The sequence below is a fragment of the Dermochelys coriacea genome, chromosome 3 (assembly GCF_009764565.3).
Source record: "Dermochelys coriacea isolate rDerCor1 chromosome 3, rDerCor1.pri.v4, whole genome shotgun sequence".
NCBI lineage: Eukaryota > Metazoa > Chordata > Testudines > Dermochelyidae > Dermochelys > Dermochelys coriacea.
In genome coordinates, this window is record NC_050070.1 from 67,676,355 (window position 1) to 67,694,086 (window position 17,732).

General features: G+C 43.1%; 1 protein-coding gene across 1 annotated transcript in view; it reads left to right on the plus strand.

Moving 5' to 3' along the window:
• Positions 1 to 11,745, plus strand: part of HTR1E (5-hydroxytryptamine receptor 1E) — a 43,211-nt gene extending 31,466 nt beyond the window's left edge. The window contains exon 2 of the mRNA XM_038396430.2: positions 10,134 to 11,745. Coding sequence (XP_038252358.1) covers positions 10,314 to 11,408 — 1,095 coding nt within the window. The 5' untranslated portion in view covers positions 10,134 to 10,313 and the 3' untranslated portion in view covers positions 11,409 to 11,745. The remainder of the gene's footprint in view (positions 1 to 10,133) is intronic.
• Positions 11,746 to 17,732: the final 5,987 nt, after the last annotated feature.

Genomic DNA, 17,732 nt, shown 5'->3' on the forward strand with positions numbered 1-17,732 from the left:
CCTGACTGCCTCCAGAAATGGGCAGGAGGGTCTCATGGGCCACCGTAGTGGGTGCCCACCCCCCCCAAGAGCCAGAGGGACCTGCCAGGGTGAGGTGGGGAGTCCTGGAGGTGCTTACCTGGCGCAGCTCCCAGGAAGCAGCCGGAAGGTCCCTCTGGTTTCTAGGGGCTGGGGAGCGTAGCTGGGGGGGAGCAGGGGAAACGCTTTTTATTCCAAGAAAAAAAATATTGTTAAAATATTTACTTAAAAGCTTAACTTTGGTTTAAGTAAAAAAGTAAAAAATATTGTTAAATATTGTTAAATAAAACCTTAAGGAATGCACCTTAATAATATGGTATAGTTAAACACACAAAAAATATCTGCAAGGTAGGAAGTTAAAAAAAATCTTACTTTAATCATTAAAAAATTGTCTGTATAGAAATGCAAAGTTAGGATAATGCAACCACCTTAACTTTAGGTTTTGTTTAAAAAGATCATATTAACAGTATAACCGATCCATGGCTAACTATCCACTTGACAGCTGTCACTACTGCACACAACAATCATTCAGTACTTTGTGGAAGAAGCTGGGATAGAAACGAGATCTTCCTGCTCAGCAAAATCATAGGCCTCTACCACTTGAGCTGAAAGAGCAGCACTCATAGGTTTCCGTAGTATAGGACCTATCAGACAATTGATCTCTGTTAATTCTGTACAGCAGATGCCACACACTTCATCAGTGCATTATAAAAGAAAAGATTACATGGAAGCATTTTTTTCTTTTGATTTGAACATTCCTCTTCAGTGTTCGCAGCCTAACCACTACACCAGTGTGGGTTCATGAGAGATGACACTGCCTAAATGAAATGTGAAAGGTAAACTAATATTTTGTATGGTGGAAAATAAGTTAGATTTTTAAATGTTCAAATTAAGTAGTCTAAGGTGTTATCAGAGGTACAGAATTATTTTTAAATGATTTTTAATCTGACAGTCTCTGACTCGCTAATAATTAGAAATGGGGCATCTGCTGTACTTATCTACTGGCAATGTGGATATTTTACCATCTGTGAAGAATTGTATCCGTTACATACAACATGAAATCTGGTGCATGTTTATGTCAAATTGCAGCTCATCACTATCTGATGGGCTTGCCTGAGATTTACTAATGTTTTCTTAATAGAAGTGGGTAAAAATGAGTACTGTACTTATCTGTGAATGAGAATTGTGCTGCTGCCCATGGAGGAAAGTGTGGTTTGAAGAGCAACACTAATTATTGTTTCTCATTTGCATGTGACTAGATTTACCTAGGAAATGTTTACCTGTTATAGTGGAGTTCTGAAAACAACTCTCTAAAACTGGTGTTATGGATCACCTTGTATATTGTCTTTCAGGGACTCCAGATCAGATTTATTCAGGCCTAGTTTACACAGATTTGCACCACTCTAATTACAGGTGCTTTTTTATACCAATTTAGTTAAGCCAATGCAATACTCTGCGTGAATGTTCCTGAATCAATTTACACCTTGCTTACCTCAATTTAGCTTACACTGATTCATTAGGAAATGCAGCTAAATTGATAGAAGCCTGGTTTAAACTGACTTAAAGGTCTCCATGTAGGGATTTTATATCAGTTTACATAAATCAATTTTTAAACAGCAGCTTGCATGTAGATTGGCCCTTAGTTTTTATATTTTCTAACTCCAGCCCTGTGGATGTGCTTGGGATCTCCGTTCTTTGTGTCTTGTGTGTCATCTCCAAAAAAGATTCTGTTAAATGTAAAGATTCATAATTTTGTTGATGATGGAAAAAAAATCCAGCCCACCTTCTCACAGCTGTGTTAGCTCTGCAGGGCTAACAGGACTTGCACATTAAAAATGTTGCTTTTGTCAAAAAAGTAAGCAAATATAAGCCTGAATACGCATGTGTTTGGCTAACAGGGGACAAATTTACATAGCCAATTTTCTGAACATAATTTCTGTTTAAAGTTTTTTGTTTCAAATAACCATACATTGAATGTTAAGTCTGCACATACTCATCTGCTTTATATAGGTCTGTATTGTTTTAAAAGGTTTGTACATGTGACAAACCGTGGCTGCGTGCACATGCCATCTTTGTCAGCAAGGACGGAAGCCAGGACTTTCAGCACTAAAATCGCAGACAAATTCTACCACTTCAGCTAAGGGAAAACTCCTTGGCTGTACAGTCACAGAGCTCAACCACTACATGCTCACAAGGATTAGGCCAGTGTGTTAAATACTCCTCCTAGACAATCTTGCCCAAGCATCTGAGGTCAACAAAAATTCAACTCCTGATTGGGGTGCTTTTTTTTTTAAATGAACCATAGCCACATACACACACATCCCATAATTGTCAGTAGGTTTCAACCTGGAGCCCTCAGCACCAGAAATACAGGCCTGCTACTTTGGCACCATAGCAGGGCTTAGTTTTTTTAATGTTGAAGGTCCAGTTTCAGTCCCTGCTGACAGCGAGGCTATCTGTGCGTTTGGCCACAGTTTGCTACATAGGTACCCTGGGTCCATGTGAACAGTGATTTGTATCCATCTAAAACTGATATAAACAATTAAAATTATGTTTTAAAATAGAGAGGGGCAGACAGAGCATAGCAAATGACTACAGATAAAAGATCAAATTCAAGGAGCAAATTAAAATATGGTAAGGACTTCACTTTAAAAATGGAGCTTGTCATACGATCTGCAGTGAAGGACCATGGACAGAAACCAAGCACACATTTAGGACGCTAGCTCTGTGGAATAGTAGTGACAAAGTTAGTGTACCGCATTGCCACTCAATAATGACATTTTGTAAATACTGCAAAATGTGTCTAGGCTCCAATAGTGTTCTATAAGTCATTAAAATTAAAACATAAATGATCTGTATTAATGTGATGTGTTGTGACGATACCAAACCCAATTGCTTCTGTCTTTTACAGAGGAAAGTCAGTATGTCCTCATCATTATATAAAACACACAATAGCAGGCCACACAATACCAGAATTATTATGTACTGCATTATAGCAAATTGCGTACAAAGAGAGAGTGAATTGATTGGTGATAGTCAACCCCAAAGTACTCAGCCCTTCTGTATAGATAACCAGCCAATAGGCCAGATGTTCCTCCAAGCTGCTTTATTAAGGCTGTGCCCCCAGGCTTTGGATTTGCACAGTGTTGGTTCAGTTCTCCAGTTTGTACCCTAAACAATTTAACTTGAAAACTAGGACCCAACGTTCGCTATGGTTTGTGCAAACCTCAGCGTATTTTGCCACTGACTTTAATAAAAGTAGGTTTGAGCCTTCATTGCAAAAGATTCATGCTGCCCTAACCTGGAGTCTCCATAACTGAGCTAGACATCTCAAGACAGGCTCTTGTGACATTTCTGTTACATTTCATTGATCTAGAACAAAAATAACCTCTCTATTTATTACGCTCCTGCAGTTTTACTCTACAGTAACGTAAACCACACCAGACCCTTTCACAGCTTGTTTTCATTTTCTCTACAGTACAGCAGGCCCCAAAATCTCACTGTATAAGGAAGGTGGGAATGAGATGCAAGTTTACAGGTTTAGCTTGCTTTACACCCCTGACTATCCCCATTATCCTAGCTGCTGCACAAAACTTTTTGAATACTATTTGTTCAATATGAGGGGAAAATACTCTATATTGTGCAGTCAATTAAAAAGGCTATGGTAGCATAACTCCAGTAGCATTCAACTCTATGGGAGTCTAAAGAAGACTAATGCCCTAGAACAGGGGTGGCCAACCTGAGCCTGAGAAGGAGACAGAATTTACCAATGTACATTGCCAGAGAGCCACAGTAATACGTCAGCAGCCCCCACATCAGCTCCCCACCTGCTCCCAGCGCCTCCTACCCACCGGCAGCCCTCCCCACACCTCCCGATCCACTGTTTTATGACATGCAGGAGGCTCGGGGGGTGGGAGGGTCAAGGGGAGGGTGAGGAAAAGGGTGGAGTTGGGGCAGGGCCTGTGGCAGAGCCAGGGGTTGAGCAGTGGGCACCCCCTGGCTAATTGGAAAGTTGGTGCCTGTAGTTCCAGCCCCGGAGTCAGTACCTATACAAGGAGCCACATATTAACTTCTGAAGAGCCACAGGTTGGCCACCCGTGCCCTAGAATATAATACATTTTAAAAATCAACTGCTTTCAATTAAGCTAAGCAATAGGACTGGCAACTAAAAAGCAAACTGAGAAGACCAGTATGGGTTTTTCTGAAACAGAAATTTCTCTGAATTTCTGGTTCACAGGAAAAATTTTTTAAAAATGATTTTGTTCCGATTTGGAGTGAAACCAAATTTCTAAGTATCATTTCTTGTGAACTGGAAATTCCACATTTTGGCCAGTTCCAATATTGAGATTTAGTTAACATTTTACAGTACTTTGAAAAATATAGTGTTATATAGGTGCTAAGCATTATTTTCCACAAGATAAATCACATTTTAATAAAGCAGCAATATTTTCTTCCCATTCACAGCTGCAGTCACAAAAGGGCCAGCAGGATAAAGTACTCAAATCAAGTCATGTTGTAAGGGAGATGCTTCAAATGTGAAGGGAACAGAGATGTATTGTTTGTGTACTGTGGACTCATAACCTGGAGTTAATTTTAAAACAAACATCAAGGGAATCTGGACTGTCACTCTGGACAGTTCCCAAAACAAATCTTGCTCATCTGAGAAGATGACAACTTTGGAGAACTTTGAGCATGTGAATCACTTTTGAGACAAGATAGTGGGCTAGATTCTCCATTGTTCTGCCACTTGTGGAGTCACTTACAACAGCGCAAAGTGGATGTACAATGCTACCAAATCAGAATGGTAACGATTTACATGCACTTCGCACTGCTGTAAATGAACCCAAGGTGCAGGGCCATGGAGAATCTGGCCCACCATAATCAAAGCAAGTAACAAAGAATTTTAGAAAACTTAGACCGACTCCAATTTAAGAGTCACGGGGGGTGGGAAGAGGGACGAGTGGGAGGGGACACATATCTGGCAAGGAGCTGAGGCTGAGGGGAGAACTGGGGCTGGTTTGGCAAAGGGATTGGGACATTGAGCATGGAGACTGGAACAATGAACCGGGGGACTGAGATTGGATGGGGAGCCTGGGACTGGGAGCCAGGGGGCAGGAGGGAAGAGACAGACAGGACAAGGAGCCAGGAAAGGAGAACTGAGATTGGCTGTGCAAGGCAACTTGGGGCAAGGAGTTTGGTGGCAGGTTCAAATTGGGACTCGCTGTGCAAGGAGACTGGGACTGGGCTGAGGAGTGGTGACTGGGACTGGGTAGGTGAGGAGAATGGGACAGACAGAGTCAGGGCAGGGAAGAGACAGGACTGGGACAGGTTGGAGCGGAGGGAGCAGGAGGGGTCAAGAATGGTGGTTCAGGCAGCAGCGTCTGTGTCCTTGTGATGGGGTTTTCACCCCACACGTGCTGGGAAAGGACCCGAGACATCCATTAACCTGCCTGTTCACCCCTGGAGGGTGGGCCAGGCTTAATTCAAAATAAAGCCCAGCTCGGGGAGAGCAAGGTTTGTCTTCATAAAGAGCAGGGTGAGCCCAGCTGTGAGGAGGAGAACACAAGAGAAGGCTGAAAGTTCAACCTCTCTGGGAAGCAGCCTGAAAGAAGGGTGAGAAGGAGATCAGACCAGACAGGCTACTCCAGGGGTGAGCTGGAAGCCTGAATGGAGGCAGGGCCCCTGAGGGAGCTGTAGCCTGCCTGAACCTTGACTGAGGGAAGGAGTGTGCCAGCCCCTGGGCTGTGGGGCTGAGCAAGGCACAGAAGCCTTTGGGTAGCCAGGAGGCCAGTAGAGAGCAGCAGAGGCATGCCTGGGATGTTGTGGCTACCAGCTGAGCCCAGCAGGGCAAGGCTTGATTTGGTTATGTTGCTGCAGGACTTCACATAAAGGACTCTTCAAAATGGTCTCGCTGGAGGGCCAGAACATTTTTATGGCCAGAGTAGGCCAAATTACGGGGCGGGGGAAACTGAGGCAAAGTTGCTACAGCCGGCCAGCAGGGGAGGGAGGTGTTGGTGCAGCAACTTTACTACAGTCCTCTAGAAAATACTCCCCTGCAGAGCCTGGAATGGAACTCAAGATTCCTGATTCACCACTCCTCTGCTGTCACCAAACATCAGTAAAACCCACCGGCAAAGAGTTAGTCTCATTCCCCACTAGGGCTGGTCCATATAGACCAGTGGTTCTCAAACTTTTGTGACCCTTTCACATAGCAAGCCTCTGAGTGCGACCCCCTTATAAATTAAAAGCACTTCTAAATGTATTTAACAGCATTATAAATGCAGGAGGCAAACCAGGGTTTGGGGTGGAGGCTGACTGCTCACGACCCCCCCATGTAATAACCTCGCGATCCCCTGAGCGGTCCCAACCCCCAGTTTAAGAACCCCTGATACAGACAATAACAACCTACTATCAGTTATTCCATTAGCTCAAGTGGCAGAGGTCTGGGTGGTGGCTCTAAAAGCTCCAAACCCGTTGATGGCCCATCAGGGTGTCAATATGATGCCACATGATGGAATTTCTGTTTTGTCAGTTTGCTTTTTTAAAACCTAGGAAAATTGTTAAAACAAAATTATTCAGGTTGCAAGGTCAAACACTCAAAAGTTAGGAAATACCAGAACTAAGGTTACCTGCGCAACCTTAATTTGGCCCACCTGTGCATATGCTTTGTGACACAATCTTTAATTACATGATCACATGTTTTTTCCATAGGACCCCCGCCTCATTTAATGCACAGGATGGACTTACTCTGGGGATGAATCTGAGTTGTGTAGTAAATGAGGCGGTTGGTTGTAGAACCCCTACACCATTTGTTGACGACATGGGAAGGTGTGTAGGGAATGAAACAGGGGATTGCAGGAAAAAGAAAGTACAATCTTATAATAAAGGCAGTTGCATGCTGGCCTGGTGAATTGATTCTGTTCCTGCTTCTTGTACAGAGTTCCTGTATGATGCAAGTCAAGTCACAGAGGCCAAACTTTTCACAGGTGGTCACTAATTTTGTGTTCCTCATTTTCTGGGTGACTGACATGAGACCCTAGGGTTTTATTTGCAGAAGTAATGAGCACTCCGAGCTGCAGCTGAAGTCAATAGAAGCTGTGCCTGAATATATGAAGTGCTGTACAATGCTAAGTGCTCTGCAAAAAAAGTCAGGTTCCTGGAGTCTCAGATTGGGCCCCCAAAATTAGTAGAAACTTTTGACCTTAGTCTGTCTCTGCTCCTCATCTATAAAATGGGGAGAATACCACCCTATAGATAAATGTAGGTTTCTGAAGCACTCGGACACTAGAGTAATGGGCACCAGAGAAAAGTCCGTAAGGAAGTTCATAATTCTGTCTCCAGAGCAGGGTTTAATAGTGTGCAGTAAAAAAGGCCTGGGCTGTACATTGAACATTCAGGAGAAAACAAAATATTGAAAAGCTTATCATTAAATGACAACTGTACATTCCGGACACTGAATGAGGCAGCGGTCCTACAGATAATATAGTGTGGGACCACGGAATTCAAGGCCATATCGTAGTGCATGCACATAAGGGAGACACATTGAGGTTGTACAGGCAAACGTCATTCTGGCATTTCCTAACTAGTGACTGACTTTGCAGCCTTAATGCTGTTCTTTGAACAAAGAAATACATATTACACGCAAATAGCTATTATCCCTCATGCTCAAAGTTCATTCCAAACACTGAGCGCAGGTACTGGAAGCAGCTTTCACAGCTATGGATTTTGACAGGAAGGAATCAGAACATTGTTGACCTGAAACTGGCCTCTCAGCCTGTTCTGAAGTACCTGCAGATTTATGCTTTATAGCGAGAAGTTTTTGGGGTTTTATTTGGGGGAGGGAGAGTTGCTTTCGTTTGGTTTGGTTTGTTTGCTCAGTCTTCTCAGTTACTACAGTGGTTTCCAGGGGGAAAATCCAATTCCGTTGAGCAGCAAAACACAAACAACCCAGTTGCTGATGTGCACCTAGCAGTATGTTGTGTTCTACTGAGAGCATTTGCACTTGTGCCTATTAAACTAGGATAGTTTACTTAAGCACATTATAATAAACAAGAAAAGAATGTACTTTTAAAGGCAGCTATTGGATGCAAAGAGAGAGAGCTCAAAGGCTCCACTCCCTAAAAATAAATCAAAGTGAAAAGCCATTTGAGAAAAATTGCAATAAGCAGTTCTTATGTCCATTAAACCCCCTCAGACAGCCATGCTGGGGGTTATACAGAGTTGTACTGTCCCAGGAGATGCTCCAGGAGCCATGTGCCTCAAGGAATCACAATGTGCCCTGGATCTCCCAGGGAACTAAGGATAATAGGAAGGGAGTACATCCATTGCACCAAGGTACTCCATGTGCTCCCTTCTACAACTGGCCAGCTCCACAGGCTGGTGTGGAGGAGGAAGGAGGCTATGTCCCACTGCCATGGGGGTGACTGTGCACCAGGAAACACTAGCCAGGTATTTGTACTCAGAAGAGCATAGGAATTGCTATTGTGCCTGGCCTCGGTGCAATGGGATGGGTGAAGGCTCTTTGCATTATCCCTCTCTTGCATAGAGAGGGCAGCCACACTCTGGCCCCAAACTAGCACAATCGGTTATCTCCAAAGACTTGTCTTTCGGCTTATTCCAAACAATCATTTTAACCCAACCACACCACAAATCTGATATGTGAGCTTCTATCATTCTTTTCACACTTGTTTTTAATTAAGAGAGCTGGGTAGTTATATGAGAGGAGAGAACTTAGTTTTCAGGAGGTCTCTTTTGCTTTCATTTAGACCAAACATTTAAAACTCTTCCTATTTTGTTTTTGTACAACACATAATATTATAAATCCATTTTCCACCATTAGGGTTGGATCCAGGTCCTGCTGATGTCAGTGGAGTGTTTCCACTGACGTGATTTAATGGAGCAGGCCTTACATTTGCCATGTCCTCTGTATTCAGCTTAATTATAACTGGTGCAGCAAAGTCACTTTTAAAAGCCTTCCTGGGAATCTAGAGCTGCCTACTGCAGCTGTTGCTAATGTAACACACACAGTGCCTGGGAGTGGTGCTGGGTTCCATCTAGTGGCACTGAGACCACTTAGGTTAATGAATCTGCTATAGCCTTAGCTAAGAGCCTCGTGGCTTTTAGCTCATGCAGTGGAGACTCGTACACTAAGCTCCAGAGGTCTCAGGTTCTATTCCAACAACTGGGGTCTGTCAGTGTTGCACTAACAGCAAAGTCAGTCCTGCACTTCACGAATACCCAGAATTCTCACTGACCCCAGTGGGCTTGAGATGGAAAAGGAATACGGGGTAAGGTCTGCAATTGTCATTTGAACTTTTTCAAAATAAAGTACTAAAAGTTTTGTTTCAAAATAGGATCTTTTGAGATTTCTTGGCGCTTGTCATCTCACTGGCTTGTGTGACAGTAAGAAGTTGATTTAACCCTCAAAGCAAAGGCATATGCTTTTTGTCTCTCTCCTCCAAAGGCATGCACAGTAGGATATGGCAAATGGCAGCAGTAATTACACACAACTGCATAGCCTCTAAGCAACACTAATGTATTGTGTGATGCTGAATATGTGTTATGAAACTTTAAACATTTGTTTGAAAGCTGCTTATTATACAACAATCCGGGTTTTTTTTTAAATGTGCTGTTTCAAGGATATTAAAGACAGACATGTGAATATGAAACATGAATTGAAATCTATGAAAAGCTAGTAAGCATTAGTTGAAATGGGTTTTTGTTTTAAACAAGATATGCAGGAGTAATGTGTTTTAAGACAGCAATTAAAGTAACAGGATAGATTTTCTCTACTCAATGTTTTGGAATTTGACTTGCAAAGAAAGAAAAGAACTGGATCCTAAGAGGATATAAATTGGCATAGATTTACTGAAATGAATGGAGCTACAACAGTTTATACCCACTGAGTATGTAGCCCCAAAAGTGTTCTTTGGGACTAAGCAGTAGTGGGAAAAGTGAACAGCAGTGAGGGAGAAATGGTGGGGGGGGGGGAGGGGAGAGAGAAGGAAGTTACCAACATTCTTGTTTGGGGCAATAACATTAAAAGTCTAGGATTTTTACAGAAGAAAAGTTGGATTTTTCTACATTGGTTAACTGATATAATTTTTATCTTCTAGGAACACTGGATGTTCTGAGCAGAAGGAAAAACTGGATGTTCTGAGCTGATCTAGCGAAAATGGGACAAATAATTTGACATCTCAAGCTTTTCTCAAATGGAGGAATTTTGAACAGGAGCCATTAACATCTAGAAGTGGCAGTCTTTTTCTCTGTGTATCCTGGGGCAGAGGGAGGGGGGAATGAATTTCACAAACTGCACAACAGAAGCCAGCATGGCTGTCAAACCCAAAACAGTCACTGAAAAGATGCTTATTACCCTGATCTTGGCCTTAATCACAATTTTGACTATGCTGCTGAACTCTGCTGTAATTACTGCAATTGGCACCACCAAGAAACTACACCAGCCTGCAAATTACTTAATATGTTCACTAGCTCTGACAGATCTGCTTGTTGCTCTTTTAGTCATGCCCTTGAGTATTACATATATAGTGATGGATACGTGGACTCTGGGATACTTCATCTGTGAGATATGGCTTAGCGTTGACATGACCTGCTGCACGTGTTCAATTCTTCATCTTTGCGTCATTGCACTGGATAGATACTGGGCGATCACAGATGCTATTGAATACGCCAGGAAAAGAACAGTAAAAAGGGCCGGGCTTATGATAGTCTCTGTATGGACTATATCCATTTTCATTTCGATGCCACCTTTGTTTTGGAGAAATCATCACAGCGTCACTATTCCCAGCGAGTGTCGCATTCAACATGATCACGTGATCTACACTATTTACTCCACTTTTGGGGCATTTTATATCCCCTTGATGCTAATACTGATCCTCTATTACAGAATTTACCACGCTGCAAAGAGCCTATACCAAAAACGGGGGTCAAGCCGCCACCTAAGCAACAGGAGCACGGACAGCCAAAATTCTTTTGCCAGTTGTAAGCTCACGCAGACGTTCTGCGTGTCAGACTTCTCAACATCTGACCCAACCATGGAATTTGATAAAATACATGCGTCAGTGAGAATTCCTCCTATTGATAATGACCTGGAGCTGGCTGGTGACCGTCAGCAGATTTCCAGTATACGGGAACGAAAGGCCGCTCGCATCCTGGGACTGATCTTAGGGGCTTTCATCTTGTCATGGTTGCCATTTTTCATTAAGGAGCTTATTGTGGGCCTGAGCATTCACACGGTGTCTGCAGAAGTAGCTGACTTTTTGACATGGCTTGGCTATGTCAACTCCCTTATCAACCCTCTGCTGTACACTAGTTTTAATGACGATTTTAAGCTGGCCTTTAAAAAGCTTATTCGGTGTTGGGAAAATTCTTAAAAGCACCTAAAGGTAGATATAACATGACGCCCTGGCCTTAAGAATGAGTAAAATGAGCTGAATTTGGCAACATTTTGCTTGGTAAAGGGGATTTTTGTGTTTGTCTTTATGCTTGACTTCTCTTTGGCCTGTAACTTGTTTTGCTGTTTTCTACCTCTCGTGTTATTATGGTACATAGTTCCAAACACATATTATATTGAGGCAAGAATTCTTGAGAAAATAAACCAAAAACCCCAATTATCCATTCATTTTTAAAATATCTTATTTAAGCAACAATTTAAAAAATACATATTTATAAAACAAATGGTTGATTTAACTTGCACTATGACATGAAGGCTTATAATCTATATCCACATAATTACTTATCTGGTTAAGAATAAGCTCTTGATCATATCACTTAATGAGTGCAAAGTGAGCTGTAAACCTGTAATGTGGTATTCAGAGAAAACCAGTTATTTTCCTTCTGAATGAATGGTAATTTTCATCTTAGTTTATTCCCAAATAAACCTACTCAGAATACATTCTGCTCTCCTTATACAATAGCTAATCTGGAGTAAATCCAGATAACAGAGCAATACTTAGCTCATTCCTTCTAAAAAAAGGAGCCTGGCATATACTCAAAGAAAACGTTTTGTTTTAGTTGGTGCCTCTTTAAAGTCACACAGCTAGATTCACACAGCTAGGGAATCCAGCTACAGAACTACTGAATTATTGAAAATGCTTCCTGTGTGGGCAAAAGAGTGGAGTCTCTGACTGCCATCTATTATATTGTCAGAAACCTTGTCTTCCAGGCCAGGGCCCCCCCAACATGGAGACACCAGAACATCTGCATTCTCTTTCCTTTTCTGAATCACTTTAGACATTGTGGGGAATAGGAGACATGTATATAGCAATCTTCTGAGCCATGGCTGCAAGACCACATCTGTGGCTACTGCTTCCTGATTCCCTCCATCGGGAATAGTACCCTGGAACCCTTGTATTGTTCCCAGAAGCAAAGAGGCCAAAACAGCCAATAATCTACTCAAATACCTTAGGATACAGACAACACCATCTATCACTTGTCTGCTTAGCTAGCCTGCTTGGACGTCCAGCTTCCCTTTTACGTGCAGGGCTCAAAGGGACAATAGGCTGTTCTCCACCCATCGGAAGATATAAGTTCCCTCAGAAAGTGAGGAGGGTATGATACTTCCTTGTTTGTCGATACAAACCACTGCCAAGGTATTGTTGGCCATAGCTAGCACAGCCTGGCTGACAAGGTTGGGCACTAATGCCATTAAGGCATATCTGGCTGCTCTGAACTTGAAACAATGGATACGTTGCTGGAACTCCCTTCTTGTCCTATATGGACTTGGTCCCCTTGAGGATGGCACTGGTTGTCACCACAATGCTCTCTGACTCTGAAATTTCTCCTGCAGCTGCCAAAGCAGGGATCTGGAACCTTTTTGGCACTGGCATCAGGGAGTCAGATGACTATTTCTGGACTTCACTCCTTCCTGGCAGGACAGGGGTGCTAATCACATGGCCCTGTGCCAAGGGGGCCAGTGTGTCCACTGTTTGTCCCTAGGGCTCACACATCAAAGAAGGGTGCTCAATGCTTTACATGCAGATGGGCTCCAGAGGTGGCCTTTTGATAGAGGCTCATGCCTTGGCCATTGTGTCCATACTCCCTCCTCTTCTGGTGTTTAGAGCTGCACCAGCTGTCTGAAGGGCCCCAGCTGGGCAGGGGTCATGGGCAGCTTACACAGCCATGCCCCTCCAGACTTTCTACTAGAGGGAACCTTTCCAATACTAACATAGGGGCAAATATAGCCTGTTTTAAATTCCACACACACCTGTTCACTTCTCTCTGCCATGAGAAGGAGAGGGGAAAGGGACTGAAGTGGCTGCACTGGGAAGAGGCACTTCAACAGGAAAGAACTCAGAGCATTACCTAGGCCATTGACATAAGAGATTAACCTACCAGTGCTATCTCCAGAATGTGAAGAGCTTTACTTCTCATGCAACAGTAATTTCTTGATATAAAGTATTAGGTGGCTTGTTCTGTTACTTGTCTAAAGAGAGAAGTCATGCTAGAGGATAGAAAATTTGCTAATCACTCTTTTCCGGGAGCTATTGTAGGTATGCAGGTGGCTTCTGAAACAGATACACAAGCTGTAAAAATTCAAGAGCTGCACAACATTTAGCAAACAGAGCTCTAAACAGGGGAGTTTGAGTGGGAGTTCTGTTGGAGGAGAAGGTAGTTGTACTTGGTTTTGTATTTTTAGTATTTGTGTGTGTGTAGGGGCTTTGTGCTGGGAGAGCAGCTGAGCCCTGATTAGGGGGTGGGGCTTTGTGCTGAGAGCAGCTGAGCCCAGCTTAGGGGGTGGGGCTTCTGATTAGGGGTCCTATAAAGGTAGCCAGCCAGTCAGGCAGTGGCACAGACAGCTGCAGTGGCACAGGAGCTAGCAAACAGAGCTCTAAACAGAGGAGTGGGAGTTTGTATTGTGGTGCTTGTTTGGGGTTTGCTTTTGCTGGGGGGGTGGTGGTGGTCTTTTTGGTGTGTCTTGTGTTTCCCAGATTAACAGGATTTAGGTGGGAAGGTGATGACAGATATGGAGGCAGCTGTGGGAGTGACTCCTGTAGTGGAAGACACATTGAGGATGACTGGATGTGGAAGCTATGGTATGTACATGATCCTGGAGGGGGGAACCGGTAAGAGTTTTGTCTGCATGAAATGTCGTCTGATAGAGCTGATGGAGGAAAAGATCCGAGGTTTGGAGATGCAGGTGGAAAGTCTGGTTGAGTTTAGGAAGGGGTTTGAGCAGATGATGGAGCAAAGATATGAGATATCTGAAGGGAAAAGCTCAGACTCACAGATGGAAGCAGGGCTGGGGAATTTTGAGGGGAGACTGGGTGAGGAAAGTGGTCAGTGGAAACATGTGACTCAAAGAACCAGGCAGAGGAAAAGACGGGCTAGTGAAAGAGAAATAGAGCTTAGGAACAGGTTTGCAGAGTTGGAAAATGAAGAAGGGGCTCAGCAGGTACTTGTTGAAGGTGGAAGGGTAAGGAAGAAGAGAAGAGAGGCTAGTCCTATAGGAAAAGCAGAAGAGTCAAGGGAGACTAGACCAAATCTGAACCCCAGGAGGATACAGGATGGGTTGAAGAAGATTATAAGGGAAAATAGGAATGGAAAGAACTTGCAGCCAGAGGGAACAGGGGAGAGACTCGAGAATAGCACAGTCACCAGGAAAAGGCAGGTCTATGTGATCGGGGACTCTTTATTGAGAAGAATAGACAGGCCTGTAACTAGTGCTGATCCAGAGAATAGAAGGGTGTGCTGTCTTCCGGGTGCTAAGATACGGGATGTAGACCTGAGGTTGAAAAGGATCCTAAAGGGAGCGGGAAAGAATCCCCTAATTATCCTTCATGTGGGAACAAATGATACAGCCAGATTCTCGCTGGAAAGTATCAAGGGAGACTATGCTAGGCTGGGGAAGACGCTTAAGGAATTTGAGGCTCAGGTGATCTTTAGTGGGATTCTTCCTGTTCCTAGAGAAGGGCAACAAAGGTGTGACAAGATTATGACTGTCAATAGATGGCTTAGGCAGTGGTGCTATAAGGAGGGCTTTGGGATGTATGGCCACTGGGAGGGATTCACAGACAGAGGACAGTTCTCTCAGGATGGACTTCATTTGAGTAGGAAAGGAAATAGACTTCTAGGATCGAGGCTGGCACAACTGATAAAGAGAGCTTTAAACTAGGAATTAGGGGGAGATGGATGGGAGATGTCCAGGAAATCTCCACGCCAGATTTTAGCATTGAGAGGGAAGAAGACTAAGTAAGAAAGGATATAGCCGTGGGTAGGAGAATGTATATAAGGAGCGAGGGCGGTGTGGATACTAGTCTAATAGGTTATACTGGCTGTAGAATGACTGTGCCTAATAGGGTACAAAATGTGAGCGAGGCCAAACAGCAAAAATTAAGATGTTTGTACACCAATGCGAGGAGCCTAGGTAACAAAATGGAGGAACTAGAGCTACTGGTGCAGAAAGTGAAACCAGATATTATAGGGATAACAGAAACATGGTGGAATAGTAGTCATGACTGGACTACAGGTATTGAAGGGTATGTGCTGTTTAGGAAAGGCAGAAACAAAGGTAAAGGGGGTGGAGTAGCATTGTATATCAATGATGAGGTAGAATGTAAAGAAATAAGAAGCGATGCAATGGATAAGACAGAGTCTGTCTGGGCAAAAATTACATTGGGGAAGAAAACTAGTAAAGCCTCTCCTACGATAGAGCTTGGGGTGTGCTATAGACCTCCGGGATCTAATTTGGATATGGATAGAGCCCTTTTTAATGTCTTTAATCAAGTAAATACTAATGGAAACTGCGTGATCATGGGAGACTTTAACTTCCCAAATATAGATTGGAGGACCAGTGCTAGTAATAATAATAGGGCTCAGATTTTCCTAGATGCGATAGCTGATGGATTCCTTCATCAAGTAGTTGCTGAACCAACTAGAGGGGATGCCATTTTAGATTTAATTTTGGTGAGTAGCGAGGACCTCATAGAAGAAATGGTTGTAGGAGACAATCTTGGCTCAAGTGATCATGAGCTAATTCAGTTCAAACTAAATGGGAGGATTAACAAAAATAAATCTGCAACTAAGGTTTTTGATTTCAAAAGAGCTGACTTTCAAAAGTTAAGGAAATTAGTTAGGGAAGTGGATTGGACTGAAGAATTTATGGATCTAAAGGTAGAGGAGGCCTGGGATTACTTTAAATCAAAACTGCAGAAGCTATCGGAAGCCTGTATCCCAAGAAAGGGGAAAAAATTCATAGGAAGGAGCTGTAGACCAAGCTGGATGAGCAAGCATCTTAGAGAGGTGATTAAGAAGAAGCAGAAAGCATATAAACCATGATTTAAGGACTTCAATAGCTCAGACATGGGTGAGGTTTTTCCTAGGAGTGGGTGGGTGAGATTCTGTGGCCTGCACTGTGCAGGAGGTCAGACTAGATGATCAGAATGGTCCCTTCTGACCTTAGTATCTATGAACATTCATTTCTTCTCACTTCATCCTCTTCCCTCCAGCAACTGACTGCCACAGCCACTCACACTACCAATTAGTGTTGGGCTTAAGATTTTATTTAATTTTAATACTCAGATAATAGTAAAAACAGATAGAAACATAACTTTCACATTTTCCTGTTAAATAGCTGACTAGAAATTTCCTAATTAAATCATCAGCTAGCCACAGAGCTACATTTTCTAACAAATGATGAAGACACCACATTGATGAAGACATCCTGTACATTTGCCCCCCACCCTCCAGCAACCAAAGTTGAAAACGGTTCCATGGACTGTTTATTTACAACAGTTAAACTAAGCATTTAACTTGCTTGGAACTAATTGATGCAAATAAAAACATTCATTAAACATGACACCACTGTTTGGTAACTTCATTTTATTTGTTTCAATCTCCGTTGATTTATAAAGGGGTGCAGGAAAATTGAGAAGTTTTTGCTGTGTGATCTCTGCAACCATTGCTTCAGGTATTTCCTGCCAGTTCCATCCTGGATGCTCTCCAGTCAGGCTTCCAGCCATTCCACACCACTGAAACTGCTCTCATCAAGATCTGTAATACCACTTCATCGGCAAATCCCAGGGCCCCCACTCTATATTCATCCTCTCTGACCTCTCTGCTGCTTTTCACACTGTTAATCACATCCATCTTCCTTCAAAATCATGTCCTTTTGTTTTCATTATACTGTCCTTGGCTGCTTCTCTTCCTACCTCTCGTGTGATTCTTTCTGCACCTATTTGGTTGGATCCTCTCCCATTTGTCTTTCCTACTGTCTGAGGGGATCACACAGATCTGTCCTTGACTCCTTCCTCTTCACTGCCTACACTCTTCTTTGGGTGATCTCTACTTACACAGCTTCAACCACCATCTTTACACCACCAACTCACAAATCTACCTTTCCACTCCTGACTGTTTCTAACCAGTCCCATTTCTCAGCCCATCTCTCTCACATCTCTTCCTGGATGTCTCTCTGCCAACCTAAATTTAACATGGGCCAAACAATGTCTGATTTTTCCTCCCAGGCCTTTCCCAATATCTTCCATTGTTAAAAGTATTACAGTACAACAGTCATTCAAGCCTGGTCAAGTATACAGAAAAAAGCAAATTCATGATGAACTCGAAGCAGCCAACTGGGCATTATAGTCTATAACAAAATAGTTCTCTTGATGTTAGGCCCCTGACTGGGCCAGAATAGGACAAGGTTCTGGTTTCACACAAAGATAGCCCTTAGCCTAGTAGAAGCAGCCAGTCCTTTTTAT